The sequence below is a fragment of the Tripterygium wilfordii genome, chromosome 17 (assembly GCF_013401445.1).
Source record: "Tripterygium wilfordii isolate XIE 37 chromosome 17, ASM1340144v1, whole genome shotgun sequence".
NCBI lineage: Eukaryota > Viridiplantae > Streptophyta > Magnoliopsida > Celastrales > Celastraceae > Tripterygium > Tripterygium wilfordii.
In genome coordinates, this window is record NC_052248.1 from 4205075 (window position 1) to 4221286 (window position 16212).

The 16212-nt window shown below is 36.7% G+C and overlaps 4 protein-coding genes across 5 annotated transcripts; 3 read left to right on the forward strand and 1 right to left on the reverse strand.

Annotated features, from left to right (window-relative positions):
* Window positions 1-1280: 1280 nt before the first annotated feature.
* Window positions 1281-7599, forward strand: LOC119983040 (heat shock protein 90-6, mitochondrial-like). Its single transcript, XM_038826694.1, has 20 exons — window positions 1281-1470; window positions 2039-2233; window positions 2318-2391; window positions 2726-2851; window positions 2938-3031; window positions 3117-3200; window positions 3313-3456; window positions 3563-3676; window positions 3781-3840; window positions 3927-4001; window positions 4094-4198; window positions 4671-4811; window positions 4900-4992; window positions 5165-5242; window positions 5611-5865; window positions 5952-6054; window positions 6397-6571; window positions 6666-6771; window positions 6862-6951; window positions 7167-7599. Exons 1-20 carry the CDS (start codon window positions 1360-1362, stop codon window positions 7335-7337), a joined length of 2394 nt encoding a protein of 797 aa, XP_038682622.1. The 5' UTR covers window positions 1281-1359; the 3' UTR covers window positions 7338-7599.
* Window positions 7600-8597: 998 nt separating this feature from the next.
* LOC119981738 (elicitor-responsive protein 3) lies at window positions 8598-9669 on the forward strand. The gene is made up of 5 exons (XM_038824849.1): window positions 8598-8707; window positions 8804-8869; window positions 8961-9102; window positions 9198-9333; window positions 9446-9669. Exons 1-5 carry the CDS (start codon window positions 8623-8625, stop codon window positions 9614-9616), a joined length of 600 nt encoding a protein of 199 aa, XP_038680777.1. The 5' UTR covers window positions 8598-8622; the 3' UTR covers window positions 9617-9669.
* Window positions 9670-10638: 969 nt separating this feature from the next.
* On the forward strand, window positions 10639-13566 carry LOC119982438 (rop guanine nucleotide exchange factor 3-like). Its single transcript, XM_038825814.1, has 7 exons — window positions 10639-11639; window positions 11727-11843; window positions 11943-12100; window positions 12184-12258; window positions 12353-12646; window positions 12750-13094; window positions 13226-13566. Exons 1-7 carry the CDS (start codon window positions 11309-11311, stop codon window positions 13346-13348), a joined length of 1443 nt encoding a protein of 480 aa, XP_038681742.1. The 5' UTR covers window positions 10639-11308; the 3' UTR covers window positions 13349-13566.
* A 143-nt stretch (window positions 13567-13709) lies between these two features.
* On the reverse strand, window positions 13710-15087 carry LOC119982439. Of its 2 annotated transcripts, none has more exons than XM_038825816.1 (2): window positions 14965-15087; window positions 13710-14344 (listed from the first exon to the last, which is right to left on the reverse strand). In XM_038825816.1, the coding sequence occupies exon 2, from the start codon at window positions 14282-14284 to the stop codon at window positions 13931-13933; it is 354 nt and encodes a 117-aa protein (XP_038681744.1). In that variant the 5' UTR covers window positions 14285-14344; window positions 14965-15087; the 3' UTR covers window positions 13710-13930. The 2 variants fall into 2 exon arrangements, with proteins under 2 accessions (XP_038681744.1, XP_038681743.1); XM_038825815.1 differs by having other exon boundaries at window positions 13719-14344; window positions 14933-15069.
* Window positions 15088-16212: the final 1125 nt, after the last annotated feature.

Below are 16212 nucleotides of genomic sequence, written 5' to 3' on the forward strand. Positions count from 1 at the left end.
TAATTTAGTTTTGTATATTAAAGTTGAGTGAATTGATTGAACTTGTGATTTCATATGCAGTTGAGCCTTATTGATGAGTGCCCAATCCCACCAGTGGCAAATTATTGGTACAAATATCATACAGAAGAAGCTAATGGATGGGATGTAGCATATCAACATCGTATTCAACGTTTTTTAGAATTAATTGGCTCGAATGTGGCCACTAGAGAGACAATTTATGTAGACATTGACTAGCATGTTAATTTAGTGTTCGGAGTGAGTTTTTATGTTAATTTAAAAGAACTGTGGATTCTTGTGACATGGTTTGTTAATCAATATGATAGTTGATGATCATGAAAACAAACTTGTTGCAGATTAAATGATTCCAGATTTCTTATTATCACTTTAATTATATTCACTTGTACATAAGAAGTCCATTTGCCAATGTTTCTTTGTCACTTTGTTTGTCAATTTTGTGATCTTGTTTGACACATTGATTGGTCAATTGTGAAATTCAGTTTACAGAGAAAATCTGGAATAGCAAGAGTTAGAATTAATAACAACAAGATATGGTTATGATTAGGCAAAATGAGGTGTAGTCGGTGACCCAATTGGAGGTAAGGATAGTTGGATGTCGATCGTAGATATCGACGATAGTTCCTGTTTAGAAAGTGTCGCTATAAAAAAAAGAAACCCAGATTTATGTATTTTTAAAAAGGAGATGTTAGATAAATGGGTTTGACTGTATGAGCTTGTGTGTAAAGATAACATCTTTGTATATTAAAAACTTAAATCAAGGGTATTTTTGGATTAACAATAATAATTTGGTGTAAACTTAGATAAAAAAGGTGTAAACTTATATGAGCAAATTATTGGTGTAAAGATAACAAATCCTGGTGTGTAAATAAAATCACTCTAACAATTTTTTTTTTGAAATATCATTTGAAATATGCGACTTGATCACACATATACTTAGCTCATTTAATTGTCAACCGAATAACTTTTTCGTTGGTTTTTTTTTTAGTTTGTCAACATGGATAATTTATTTGACTACACTTTGGTCCAGTATCTTTAGCTGGAATTAGTTTTAATTTAGATACCTAGATGCCTCTTCTCCTGGTTAAATTGATACCTCACGTTTACTGCAATATAAAATTATAAATAAATAATAAAAAAAGGGATATTTTCTGGAGAAACGTAAAATTCTCAAAAAAAAAAAAAAAGCGAAAATGAAAATTGTCATCCTCCAGAAGCTTCTTTAAAGTTTAGACCCTCCGTCCAAAACCCTTCTTAAATCCTTTATAAACCCTAGTGTGCCTCCTCTCCCACAAAGTTTTCAGTTCAGCTTCACACTAAGGTCCGTCTCGAAGCTTCTCCAACATGCACAGGCTCTCAAGGCCCTCCGTCTCAGCTATCCTGCGCACCCGTGGCTCGCTTCACCGTGCCGTAGCGGCAGCTCCGATCGCATCCTCTACTCCTTTCAGTGATTCGGTACACACTCTCAAATCCTCATTTCTTCCGTTCATTTTTGTGGGTTGAGATTGATTTTTATGGTTTTTGATGCTTACGGTTGGTATATTTTCCGTCACTTCCATCGTCTTTTTTGCTTCTATGTTTTGTTTTTTTTTTTAATGATATTTCGTGTTTGCTATATTGTTGATTCGATTCAATGATACCATTCCTATTGAAAGCATCTTCAATATGTAGTTATTAATTTTGTTGATAGAATATGTAGATGTTCTCGTTTAGCTATGTTAAATACCATTTTACTTGTTCTTAGACGAACTATATCTATTTCCAATTGTATGGTAGTCAGGCAAACACTTGAAAAATTTTCAATTGCAAACTTTTGTATTTAAACAATTTTTATCGGTTTTTGTATCTTTTAATTGTTGATTACTTTTTATCATAATTTCTTATGCAATTAGCTGTTCCAGTTGTGTAAAGACACTGTCTTCGTATGGGTTCTATCGACTGAATATGTGCAATTCAGTAGTTGACGTTCCTTTCTAGTTTGGAACAAAAATTATGTTAATTCTCAAGTTTTGACTATCCCCAGGTTTTAGAGACTGATACCCGGGTCAGATGGTTCTCAATTTTGAACAATGGTAGGCATAACATAAATGGGACTTCAACTCAATTAATCCTGAAAAATGGCCTTCTCTTGGGTAGTCGGCGTGAGTCAACGGCTGCAGCATCAGAAAATTCGGATTCTCCACATCCTCCAGCTGAGAAGTATGAGTATCAAGCAGAGGTATGTTTTTTTGTACTCTCAAATGGATTTACTTGTCATTTAAAATCTTTGTAACAACATTGTATATTGGACAATTGACGCCAGGTTAGTCGCCTCATGGACCTTATTGTTAACAGCTTATACAGCAACAAGGATGTGTTTCTTCGGGAACTTATCAGGCATGTTCGCTTCCATTTACTTCCTCGGTTCAAGATTTGGCTGTATACTGTCCATATTGATATATAATCAGAGATTATCTTTTAATATTTCCTCTTCTCAGTTCACACTTCTTTGTTTTGATTGAATTATCTATTATGTGAGTATGCCAATGGTTAAAATAGCTGGCTTACCACTTTACATTGGTGAGTTGCTGTTGGCTGCCTATGCTTCTCCGATGGCAGAGATTTATGAAAGGAGTCAGCATTTGTTGACTTATCTTCCTCATTTTATTATGATCAATTTCGTCATTCTTCAAATTATAATTTTCAAATTTCATATTTTTGTGATCTACAGCAATGCAAGTGATGCACTGGACAAGTTGCGTTACCTTAGTGTTACTGATTCTGCACTTTTGAAGGATGGAGTTGATCTAGATATCCGAATCCAAACTGACAAGGAAAATGGTACTGTGACCATTGTGTAAGTTTTCTGACCTTTGAATATAGTGTTTTGGTTAATGATCTTCCATCCCCGGCGTTCATTTATTTATTTTGGGCTCTATCCAGTGACACTGGCATTGGTATGACTCGTCAAGAACTAATTGACTGTCTTGGAACAATTGCCCAAAGTGGAACTGCAAAGTTTTTGAAGGCACTGAAGGTTTGAACTTGCTCGAGCCACTAAATTGATTTTCATGAAGATGTTGTCTTACTTGAAAACTAAGGGAACTAGTATCACGTTGCAGGATAGTAAAGATGCCGGTTCTGACAGCAACTTAATTGGTCAGTTTGGTGTGGGCTTTTACTCGGCGTTCCTGGTTTCTGATAGGGTATGTCATTTTGGTGTGGGTTTTTGGTCAGTTCAGTGTGATGTCATCTACCTGTTCACACCCTGAATCTGAAATTTTTGACCTATCATTTTTGTCTATTTGGAATTGATAGGTGATCGTCTCTACAAAAAGCCCAAAGTCTGATAAACAGTATGTATGGGAAGGAGAGGCTAATGCCAGCTCGTATATTATTAGGGAGGAGACAGACCCTGAGAAGCTCATCCCGAGAGGAACTCGCCTTACATTATATCTTAAGGTATGCAATGCTTTTTCTTTGTTCTTTAAGTCCTTATTAGACACATTGATGTTCATTTGCTCTCTTATCATTCATGCTGGTTCTTCTGTGTTCCGTATATTTTCAGCGTGATGACAAAGGTTTTGCAAATCCGGAAAGGGTTCAGAAGCTTGTAAAGAATTATTCTCAGTTTGTTTCATTCCCAATATACACGTGGCAGGAGAAGGGATACACAAAAGAGGTATGAGTATTCTCTTTCTATTGCTTTTCAAGTCATGGACAAATCTGATTTGAAATCACTTGGTTCATTGCAATGTTCATATTATATGTTTGGCCCTCTTATAGGTAGAGGTTGATGAAGATCCAGTAGAAGCCAAAAAGGATGAGCAAGATGAGAAATCTGAGGTGACTTTTGCGTGTGTGTGTGTGTTAGAACTGGAATAATGATGAAGCAATTGATATGTGATTATTGAATGACTCTGTTATAACAGAAGAAGAAGAAAACCAAAACTGTTGTCGAAAGGTACTGGGACTGGGAGCTCACGAATGAGACCCAACCGATATGGGTAAGTCTGAAAAGTTGCTATTATTGGATTTATTGTCGTTGTAATTGCAGGTACTTCGAATGACTGCAGACATCACTCTTGATTTTGTGCAGCTTCGCAACACCAAGGAAGTCACGACAGAGGAATACAATGAATTCTACAAGAAAACCTTCAATGAATACTTGGATCCTTTAGCATCTTCACACTTCACAACAGAGGTAACTACAATTACCACATCAGCATCTGGTACAAATAAAATATTGACAATGACAAGTGTGAATATTTCCCATTCAAAAAATATTGACACTTGTGATTGACAATATCCCCAATCAAATTATCAGCAATGGGATTTGCTACTAAATGTTGGTGTAGTTCTTTAGAAATTGTCTTGGGGGATAACTGTGGTTTGGATGATTCTTGGGATCTTTCTAGTGTGGATCAAATTTTAGGAGATGGCAGTGCTGTTGTCCTTTAAAGGTTTACCATTAAATTTTTGTTATGGCAAATAATATAACTGTACTCTAGCAGCATTTTATCGGATGTCCTTGAAGGGACATCTCAAGGACATCCATACTTAGTTTTTACCCTTGTGTCATTGTGTGTCAATGATGATTTATTTTTATTTTAATACTGACTGCAAATTGTTTTTCCTTTACTTGAATGCGATGCTGACTGAAATTGTTACCTCAGGGTGAGGTAGAATTTAGGTCTATACTTTATGTTCCTGCCTATGCACCCTCGGGAAAAGATGACATTATTAATCCAAAGACGAAGAATATCAGGCTTTACGTGAAAAGAGTGTTTATTTCAGATGATTTTGATGGAGAATTGGTAAGAAGAATGTCTAAGTTCGTATAATGTATTATTGGGCTTTATATGAAAGCTGACCAATACTTTTTTTTCCTTCTGGTTTTAATAGTTCCCTCGATATCTAAGCTTTGTCAAAGGTGTTGTGGACTCAAATGACCTTCCTCTCAATGTCTCACGTGAAATTCTTCAAGAAAGTCGCATTGTAAGCGGGAAATCCATTTGATATACCACATCTTGCTTCTATTTTTTTTTTGTTTTGTTGTTGTTCTAGGTACGAATAATGAGAAAATGTTTGCATGGATTTCCCTTCTGGATTTTTTTTGATTGTGTGTTTCATACCACAACTTGCTCACTTCTATTTTTTGCTGTTGTAGGTACGAATAATGAGAAAACGTTTGGTTCGAAAGGCTTTTGACATGATCCTAGGAATATCGTTGAGTGAGAATAGAGCAGTACGTCTTCATTGCTCTGAAATTTTAAATTTGTAATGCATTTTTTTCTAATGAAAAATTCGAGTGCAGCTGCTTCTACATTTTTCGTTGTTGCAATTGAATATATGATGTCTATTTTTAACCGCACACTTCCTCTATGGCCCCTCACTTTCTCCCCCTGATGAAAAAGAACCCATACAAAATCTATGTGCATGTGATTGTAATTGTATTCTCCACTCTTCTGTACTCTGCGTGTACAGGCGCGCATGAGCGTTCTCACAAATGTGGTTCTTTTTGATGTTGGGGGGGAAGGGCGTTGGCAGACGTAGAAGCTGAACATCATTATATGCCTGTAGCATGAGATCTAACTTTCTTTTTTCTTTCTGAAGGACTATGATCAGTTCTGGGAAAATTATGGTAAATACCTGAAATTGGGTTGCATTGAAGATAATGAAAACCACAAACGTATTGCACCATTGCTTCGATTTTTCTCTTCCCAGAGTGAGGAAGAGATGATCAGCTTGGATGAGTACGTTGAGAACATGAAAGCTGAGCAGAAGGATATATATTTCATTGCTGCTGACAATGTGACCAGTGCTAAGAATACACCCTTCCTGGAAAAACTTCTTGAGAAGGATCTTGAAGTATGGTCACTCTCTGAAATATAAAGAGATTATTTTCCTCTCTGTTGTTGATTGTCACAAGTGTTCTATTGGTGCCAATTCTCCAGGTGTTGTTTTTGGTTGATCCTATTGATGAGGTTGCCATCCAGAATCTCAAATCATATAAAGATAAAAATTTTGTCGACATTAGTAAGGAAGACTTGGATCTAGGTAAGTTGATTCTGATCTTGTCAACAATAACACTTCCAGATCATTGGTAGGAACTTGCATACATGTAGTCTTTCTTGCTCCCTTATATATGTTTATCTTGGTATGACATACATTTTGGTTCTGCTGTTTGCGAAGTAGTTGGGTCAAATTTTATTGCATTAGACACAGCTCATTCATATAGATGATTGTGTAGGTTTGATACATTTGATCAATCATCAGAGAAGGTGTAATGTTTGTTACTTCTGGTTCCTTATGTGTGTGCGTGTGATGCATGGATTTCTTTGTGCTAAATTCTATCTCCATCTCTATCATTGTGATGATTATGACTTGAACCTTTGCCAGGCGATAAGAATGAGGAAAAAGAGAAGGTGATGAAGCAAGAGTATGGTCAAACCTGTGACTGGATCAAGAAACGTTTGGGTGACAAAGTTGCTAGTGTCCAAATAACGAACCGCCTGAGCTCATCACCTTGCGTACTTGCATCTGGGAAGTTTGGTTGGTCTCCCAACATGGAGAGGTAATTGATTGCTTAAGCACAATTTTTTGAGTAGTTATTTTCTTTTTCCTGTAACTTGGGGAGCCTGATTCTGAAATGGAATGGAATGTTTCAGGTTAATGAAATCTCAAACTGTTGGTGATACGTCTAGCCTAGAGTTCATGAGAGGTAGAAGGGTGCTTGAGATCAATCCCGAGCATTCAATTATCAAGAACTTAAATGTACAGTGACCAGCTCCTCTGTCTCTGTGTGTGTGTGTCACAAATCACAATGATTATGTAACTTCTTTCCATTTCTACACTGCTTTGCAGGCTGCATGCAAGACTAGCCCAGATGATGAAGATGCGCTCAGAGCTATAGATCTTCTGTTTGATGCAGCCCTGGTTTCAAGTGGTTTTACTGTGAGTATTTCTGTTGTATCTTTTCCTGGGTAGCTCTATTTTGCTTTACATTGTAGACGGTTGAAGTTTGCATAGATAAACGTAGGATTGACACCTGAAATTTTAAAAATATTACCAAGGATATCTTTTTTGCAAATGATAATCGGTTGGTAGGGATATCGGAAGAACTTATAGAAATGCTAATATCAATGATATTGGTAATGTCTTACGTGCAGCCTGAGAATCCAGGGCAACTTGGTGGGAAGATATATGAAATGATGGGCATGGCCCTTTCAGGCAAGTGGTTGTCGGCAGTTGAAGTTCCACATCTGGTAGGCCAACCGAACCACCCAGAAACAGTAGAAGCGGAGATCGTTGAGCCAGTTGAAGCCGATGGTCAGAAATGAGAAGGAAGATTTTCGACTTTGCCTTTTCTTTTCATATTTCATTTAGGTATACATATATATTCATAAATTTGTTGTCCAGTAGAAAGCAGTAGGCTTTGTTTATTACTCTGCTGGTTGGATTTTTCACATGGATGAAGGGGTAACACTTGTTTTTGCGCAAAATTGATATTAGTTGTTTCTGGCTTAGGGTTCTATCCTTCCTCTGTTTGAAGTACTGAGTGACTAGCAGGAAATACAGTGTCTCATGAAATAATTCTGAGTATTTCGTGAAATTGAATTATAGCATGTTGTGGGAACATAGTGATTCATTCCACCTAATTGGAAAATAACTTCTCGCGTGAAATGGTTTAAGGGTGCTGGCAGGTGGTGACCTGCTCACCCCGTGGGAGGAGCTTGAGCAATCCATTGACAGTTGATGGTTTTGAGGTTGGCCACGAGATGGTTTTGGGGTTGGGACCTCGTGGTCAGTTCTTAGAGCCAATCCTTTTTTCGAGCCAATCCTTTTTTCGAGGTAATGGATTCATTTTGCCGACTTCTTTTACCTACATTGTTTTGTGGTCAGCTCTTAGAGCCAATACTTCTCTTGAGGTTATGGACTTCTTCTACAAACGTTGTTTTGTTGATCAAAGGTTGTTCACCTTGGAGATTTGATGTGGTTGTGAGTGCAACCGGCATGAACATTTTTCATACAACTTTGTACATCGATTGGTTAATTTTTGGATCACCTTACAATTGACCATCATGAATCTTATTTTCATGTATTTGTGTTTTGCCGCTTTCTTTTTTGGTTCTCTGTATTGCTTTTTCTTTTGCCCAAGCCATATCCCCTGATGCCCTGCCTGCTTTGGTTGAGTATATAGCCGTTCTATAAAAAAATAAAACCCTATCATTCTTCTATACTGGCGGTTGTCTCACTTACATTGGATCTACTAATATTAGATACATTTAAAACATACAAGAGCATCATTCAACCATATATGATATGAAACAGAGTAGAAGAAATTCTATCAAACGTTCTTGAAAACATATAAAATTGTTTTTTTTTTTTACTGAACTATTAATTATGTAACTTAAAACACCATTATTACTCACGCTATAACAGTAACTTGGATTCATTTAAGAATTGCTTTAACTGCTTTTTGAAATTTATAACTGCTACTCTATATTACCCTACTCTATCATCCTGATATACCATCAAACCCAGTTTTGATGAATTGAAAGTCAACACACACACACTCTCTCTCTCTTGCCCCTACAAACAGACATATGGGAAGAAGAGAATAAGATGGAAGAATACACATACCCAAGAGGAGGAATACTTGAATTGCTGCTAGTTAATGCTGAAGGAATTAGGCACACTAATATTGTTGGTAACTCTTTCTTTCTTCCTTCCCCCAACTACATCTTTCATTTTCTCTACTCACTGGACCTTATTCACACTTCCATTTTCATCGTTCCGGTGATAGGAACGCCTACATATTACGTGATAATAGAATGCGGAGATCAACTGCATAGAAGCAAGTTATCATCAGGTGTAGTTTTCATTGGTTGTGCATATATATATATATATATATATGTAAATATTGTCAGATAATGTGCTAGTACTTGTGGTGAATCAAGCAGGTGAAGATGGAAAAGCATGGTGGAATGAGAAATTTAGGTTCGAATTCTCAATATCGGATTGGAAAAGCTTAACCCATCTCAAGCTCAAGATCATGGACCAGGAACTCTTTTCTTCGGACAAAGGATTTGTCGGCGAAACCATGTAACAAACATCTTAATGTCTTCCAACATAAGCTTATATAATTCTTCTTCTGCAATATATAATATATTAGTTGTTTGACCACACAACAATGGCAGTATTCACATAGGGGGGATAATAACAGAAGGAAGTGACACACAACTTTTGGAAGTGAAACCTGCTCCTTACAATGTAGTGCTTGAAGATGATACCTACAGAGGAGAGTTAAAAATTGGATTCAAATTCATCACTTATGTAAGTCTTGTCCATACCAAACCAACCTATCTCGATCGATCGATCGATCTGCTTCTCTGCTATTAACTTATTGAATTCCTGATGGCCATTGATGAAATCACTCATTTTGCAGAAAGAAGAGCATCTTCAAACAACCAGAGAATGTTGTGCAGCCAATGTCAATGAACCAAGAAAGTCAGTGTGTAGATCTATTCTGATCAATGTCTGCAAATTTTCATGGAGGAGATTCTTCTTCTTTTGTAACAAAAATGCATCCACAAATAATCCCAGGAAAATTAATTAGCAGGATCAAAAACCCATTGGTTCCACTTTTTTAAAATTTCTGCATAATCTTTGCATCACTGTTAATGGTATCTGTATGGGCAACAATGACTTGCCATTGACTCTATATCTACCTAATTTGTCTTGTAACTTATAGAGTAGAATTATTACTGAACTACTTTGCGATAGTCTAACTGGTTATCTCTCTGGACTTGACGCATAAAAAATCTCACCCGAGGTTGAGAGTTCGATTCAAACTGGCGTTGCTATTTTCAAGTGGTTTTTTCAAAGGGTATGTCTACGGATTTGTTATCGGTTACCAAAAAAAAAAGAATTATTATTGTGTTGCCAAGGATGGTAAAGCTTTTATACGCTGTTGTTCATGAAGAGGAAACAATTGGACTCACAAGTCTATTTCTGAACAACCTTTTGTGTCCATTTTCTATTGTATCCCCCAATCACATCTTTATAAATGAACAACATAAAGTCATGACCAGCCTTGGAAATTAATTGGGCACGTCTATCTCACGACCATCAAATGAAAATATAGTTTTTATTTTTTTAAATTTTTTTTTATCAATACTTAATTTCTACTCAAACAAATGCTCTTATTTTTAATGTGTGTTAATGTTGGTGAAGGATTTAATGTACTTTAAGTGTATTATAATCCTTATATGGACTTGCCTCCGAAGAGGATGAAACTCGGGTGAAAGAACATGACTAGCATGTACTTAATTGTCAAGTTGTAACCCATACAAAAAATAAAAAATAAAAAATAAAAAAATTGTCAAGTTGTATCTACATTCTCATGCATAAGAGCACACAAGGTTGGGGTAGCTTTGGAAACTCCATAATTCTCGGGTGAGAATTGGGCGTTGAAGTAACCCATGTCATACTTTTAGGAAAAGCTCGAACGTCCTTCGCAAATTAGCTATAGCTAAGCTATTAGATTGTAATTAGCTTAATAATTCTAAGATGCCATTCTTTTTATTCTCTACATTTTGAGCTTTTGACCTTCAAGAAGGCACAAATATATTATAATCAGACGGTGGCGATGGATAAATTATTTCACTGTACACTACCTCATGAAGTCAACCTTAATGGTTACACACATCTAGAATATAAAAAATTTCTGCCAAGTACATGAATATTAATAATCACGATTTAATTAAATGAATAAAACCATATATAATATAAATCCTAAGCACACCACCTCACATGTTCATGTTCAACTCTTCAAGTCTCAACATACAATTCTAATTCAACCGAAGAAAACCCATTTGACTACTTTTCTCTGCATCATCAAACAAACACACTTTTGCATCTGGGTTTCTCTATCTTGATCTGATTTTACCAGGACCATTTGATCAAATCAATGGGAACTATGCTTTTTTGATGATGATCATGGTGTGTTCAGAGAAAGTGTGCAGAAGAAGAGATCAGTGAGAGCATTCTTTGGAGGGAACTGTTTCAAACGGTCTTGATTGCTGAGCTTCAACAGTGTTCAAATTCAAATCCAACCATTAAGGGTATTGCTTTAAAGCAATCCTAGACTGTTCAGCCGTTTTTTGGCTTCAGATTTTGTCCATTTTTTTTTCTTCTGTTGTTTTCTCTCTGCACCTCCAAAACCCAGTTTTGAAATTGATTTATACATACCATTTTTTTGCAGCATTACTCTTTTAACAGTTCTGCCAAGTATTGAAACCCCAAAAGAATGGACAATTCATCAAATTCTGAGGAGAATTATGATCTGGGTTATCAACCATCTCAATCTTCAATGGATCAAACTGATCAATCAACCAAAGAGACTCCAGGGAACTCCACGATCAGTGGCGGGTCATTCACTTACAGTCGAACTTTCTCAGAGACCTCTGCCTCCTCTGAAGCCATTGATGACAGTAGCTACTCCAGTACTGAACCATCTCCTTCTTTCTGCCCAGTCACCAACTCCTGTAATAAGGTTGTTTTCAGCAGACTTGGAATGAAGCCGCACCACAAGAGGGGTGCGGATGACAAGCTTGATGATCAAGAACCAGTAGATTTAGGTGGGTTTCTGCTAGTTCTAAATTTCTCCTTCTTATAGAAATTTCAAACTCATACAGTAGATTGACAATTGTGATGATGTTTGGCAGAGCTGGAGATGATGAAGGAAAGATTTGCAAAGCTTTTGTTGGGTGAAGACATGTCAAGAAGCGGGAAAGGGGTTTGCACTGCTGTTACCATCTCCAACGCCAAAACCAATCTCTATGGTATGAGTTTCTTCAAATAAATCTGCAGAGAAGGCATGGAATTGAATTGATTTAAGTTATCAATCTTAATCTTATAACTCACCCATCTTGTTGTTTCAGCAACTGTAGTTGGACAGAATTTGAGGTTAGAGCCTTTGAATCCTGAGAAGAAGGCAATGTGGAAAAGAGAAATGGAATGTCTTCTATCCGTGTGTGAGTACATTGTAGAATTCATCCCCAGCAGGTTGCAGAATCTACCGGACGGAACAGCCGTTGAGGTATATTTTGATAATTCACAACCAAAATCTCCATACTTGCTCCATCTTCAGAACCTTAAAAAACAGTCTACTTGGGTTTTCAGGTAATGGAAGGCAGACTGAGGTCAGATATATACATAAACCTGCCAGCATTGAAAAAGCTTGATGCACTGCTCCTGGTAAGAAAAATCAAATTCTGTTCTTGAGTATGTCAATTCAGTTTTTAGGTTTGAAGGATGTGATCTAACAAGTACGGACAACTTTCTTTGACAGGAAGTTCTGGATAGTTTCCAGGATACAGAATTCTGGTATGAAGAACAAGGAAGCATGTCATCAAAGTTGACACTTGCAGGCTCATTCCAGAAAATAGTTGTTCAGCGGAAAGAGGAGAAATGGTGGTTGCCAGTTGCATGTGTTCCTCCGGATGGCCTTTCTGAGAAGTCCCGGAAACATTTGAGAAATAAACGCGACTGTGCAAATCAGATTCACAAAGCAGCAATGGCCATCAACAGTAGTATTCTATATGAGATGGAAATTCCAGAGACATACATAGCATCTCTTCCAAAGGTTAGGCCATACATGGAAACTCTAATCAATCTTGAACCACATTTGCATCTCCCTACTGATGCGCAAACAACCTTCTGACTTTCTGATAGATGCTTGTTTTCAGAGTGGTAAAGCATGTCTGGGAGATTCAATCCACCGCTATATGTGTACTACAGATAAGTTCTCGCCCGACAATCTTCTTGACTATCTTAATATAACATCAGAACATGAAGCACTTGAGCTTGCAGACCGTGTGGAAGCTTCAATGTATACATGGAGACATAAAGCATGCATGAGTCATTCAAAATCATCGTGGGATATGGTGAAGGATCTAATGTCTGACATTGATAGGACCGACAAAAATCATGTCCTAGCTTTAAGAGCAGAGAGCTTGTTATTTTGCTTGAAGCAGAGGTATCCCGAACTTTCACAGACATCCTTGGACACATGCAAGATTCAATGCAATAGAGTAAGTCCATCGAAATCTATAAATTCTTCACATAATGCTGCAATAAAAAGAACAACGATGCATCTGCGAACAACAAATTAATAATGCATAGGAAGGATGTTAGACTGAGGAAGATTTTACTTTTTTTGCAGGATGTGGGGCAAGCTATCTTGGAGAGCTACTCAAGAGTCTTGGAAGGCTTAGCATTCAACATTGTTGCTTGGATCAAAGACGTTCTAGATGTGGACAGATCAATGAGAAACCAAGAAAAATAGCAGAAGAAAGATAATTTAAAGCCATCAGAAGTGGATTTCCTCAATCCTGGACCTCTTCTTCGACCACGACACTGCAAATTTTTGTTGATTGATGAACCTAAGAAAATAATTTTCTTGTTCCATCTGTATCTAAACCAATTAGTTTCATGTTTCCCATGTTAAAAAAATTATTTTCATGAGGATTCAGAAAGCTTGATAATTATTGTAAGTTACTAAACTTAGACCACCATTAAGAACTTTAAGACACACTTGCACATTCACACCATCCACCGAAAATACCAGAAATCTCGAAAAAAAAACCTGGAAAAAATGAATACCCATTGTATAATATTTGCATATTCAAACAAATGAAAACCATATGCACATCAAATGAAAGCAATCATTAATCTGTAAGATATCATTCAGTAACTGATGAAGGTTACAATCTTCAATTTCATCAAGGATCAAAAAGCACATTCCTTCAGCAATGACTAAGCATTAACAACATCAACTTTTGCAATTATATGATCAACTATTATATCTACAACTTTGGACAAATCAAGCAAATAACCATGAAAATTGGATCTACAGTTCCTTCAGAGTTCAGGCATCAACCAAAGAGCCTCTCTTGAGCTTTATAGGACTTAATGGTTTTCTCGGACTAGAAGACGAAGAGGACAGAAATGCTTGCACCTTAGATTTACATTTGCCATGGTCTCCTTTGTTTTCTTCCAGGCACTTCTTCAGAGCTTCAGATTCAGCTTCAGACATCGTGTTTTTGGTATCAGCTACACAATCTCCTCCTCCTCCTCCTCCTCCCTGATTATCATCCAAAAACTTATCAACAGCTCCAGCCTTACTTTGGGACATTGATTTCTCATCAACACGTCCACGCTCTCCCTTATCACCGTCTATTTTCTCATCCACACATCCATTCTCTCCCTTATCACCATCCATTACTGCCAACACCCACAAATCTAAAAAAGGAAAACAATTTTTTTTCCTTCAATCGAATACCTGAGATTGAATACCCAGAAACAAGAACATAAAAATATGGTAGATCTCGGGAAAAATGAGATAAAGAGATGACAATTATACTTGATAGGGTCTTTGGTACTATTCATCATAAATACATGACAACTTCATGGAATTTTGCTCAAATAGTTTGATCATGTAGATGGGATATGAAGCGATCAAAGATGGTTCTTTTTTTTTTCCAGGGATTTTGGTATTTTTTTGTCTTTCAAAGTATGAATTGAATTGGAGAAGAACTAAAAATTGAATATTGTTAATCCTAACCTTTAATTCTAATTGGAACTCACAAGACATTGGTTTAAGCATCATCAGAAGGACTTCCTGAACAATAATGAAAAATACTTGTAGACAGAAAATCGCAATATTTCAAAACTAAACCCATTAACGAAATCCAAAACACTTTTAAGAAATCTTTCTGCCACTGCTTCTGAATCGCAAAGACATGCACAAAAAGAAGAATTATTATCGTTTTCAGAGATTGAAAACCACTCAAGAACGTTCCCAAAATCATTATTGAAAGAACATGAAAGATTAAGCATTTACAGACAGAGAAACACAATTAGAACTTACTGGCGAGAGAGAGAGAGAGAGAGAGAGTCAACCTACAGAGGAAGGAAAGAGAGAGATCACACACTCTTCTTGGGTGTTTCTATGGGTTCTTGTCTTGGGGTGTTTCGCCGACTGATAAAACAAAGACCCCATAAAAGAAGTATATATTATTTATTATTTATTTGATGACCAATCGCAGTCCTTTTTATATTATTACTTTGTGAGGAACAGACCAAACGCGGTCCTAAATTCTCTGAGTTGAACCGGAAAGTACTTCGAAATTGAAGAAGTCAAAAGTGATTTTTGAGTTTGATAAGTTATTTCCCAAATACCATGTACAATCATATGAATGAATCATTCCCCGTCATGGGTTGAATCGATTTGTGGCTCCGCAATTTTAATAAAGTCTACGATTTACATCTAATAATGAAGAAAAAATAAGATAAATAAATGAAAATGATGTGTAATGTGACACATTTATCAAATCATTAGATTCAAATTGTACATCCTAAAATTTTAAATGAATTACGGAGCCCGTTGGATCAACCACTGCTTTGGAAATTCTCTGGCTCTAAGCCTTCTTAGTGTGTCCTTTCCTTCCATGTGTGTGTTGTACTAAGTTGGAATAGACTAAACCCCTCTTGAGCTTTTACCCACCTAACCCAACTCCAGAATGCCACTATTTTTGAAGCCATTCAAGTATAAATTTGGAAAAAAAAAATAGGTACATTAGACTTTAGTGTTTGCTCCATAGGGTTTTCTTAGTGCCACACACAAACTCTCTTGCGTTGGTAAGATGCACGGTTTAGGATTTGGACACGTGTCTTGAGCTCAATTATGCACGAGAATTGGACTCATACCTCATGTAGAGAAGGTAGAGTAGGTGATATAAGACCCATATTCAAGGATAGATCCCAACACAAGACGAAGACTCGAGTGTTTTTGAGAATCAGTATTGTTACGACTTGTCCCACATCGCTTGAATAACCCAAGTGATGTCGGTTTATAGAGAAAGCTCATACCTTTTCCCCTCGAATGAAGCTTTTTCTCTGAGCTTGCGCACAAGTAGGACTGAGATTTTCAACAGATAGAAAATCTAACCGATCTCAACAAAGCCAGCAAAAAAGAAACAATCAGCACAATCTCCTGATGTTTGATCACAAAAGCTGTAGTAGTGTTAATTCAACACAATTGCCTTTCGTACCAGAGCTTCACTCTTTGCTCTGTTTCATTTTCACTAGATTTCATTAAATACAAAACAAAAAGTGGTGAATTACAATGGCCAACATATATGCATATAC

Excerpts from the sequence above, each read along its gene's own strand:
- LOC119983040 (XM_038826694.1), top strand. The coding sequence starts at position 1,360 with ATGCACAGGCTCTCAAGGCCCTCCGTCTCAGCTATCCTGCGCACCCGT. Across the intron at positions 2,234-2,317 it reads AGTATGAGTATCAAGCAGAG|GTTAGTCGCCTCATGGACCT; the intron begins GTATGTTTTTTT and ends AATTGACGCCAG. Across the intron at positions 4,812-4,899 it reads ATGATTTTGATGGAGAATTG|TTCCCTCGATATCTAAGCTT; the intron begins GTAAGAAGAATG and ends TGGTTTTAATAG.
- LOC119981738 (XM_038824849.1), top strand. The coding sequence starts at position 8,623 with ATGGAAGAATACACATACCCAAGAGGAGGAATACTTGAATTGCTGCTA. Across the intron at positions 8,870-8,960 it reads TAGAAGCAAGTTATCATCAG|GTGAAGATGGAAAAGCATGG; the intron begins GTGTAGTTTTCA and ends TGAATCAAGCAG. Across the intron at positions 9,103-9,197 it reads GGATTTGTCGGCGAAACCAT|TATTCACATAGGGGGGATAA; the intron begins GTAACAAACATC and ends CAACAATGGCAG.
- LOC119982438 (XM_038825814.1), top strand. The coding sequence starts at position 11,309 with ATGGACAATTCATCAAATTCTGAGGAGAATTATGATCTGGGTTATCAA. Across the intron at positions 11,640-11,726 it reads TCAAGAACCAGTAGATTTAG|AGCTGGAGATGATGAAGGAA; the intron begins GTGGGTTTCTGC and ends GATGTTTGGCAG. Across the intron at positions 12,101-12,183 it reads CGGACGGAACAGCCGTTGAG|GTAATGGAAGGCAGACTGAG; the intron begins GTATATTTTGAT and ends TTGGGTTTTCAG.
- LOC119982439 (XM_038825816.1), bottom strand. The coding sequence starts at position 14,284 with ATGGATGGTGATAAGGGAGAGAATGGATGTGTGGATGAGAAAATAGAC.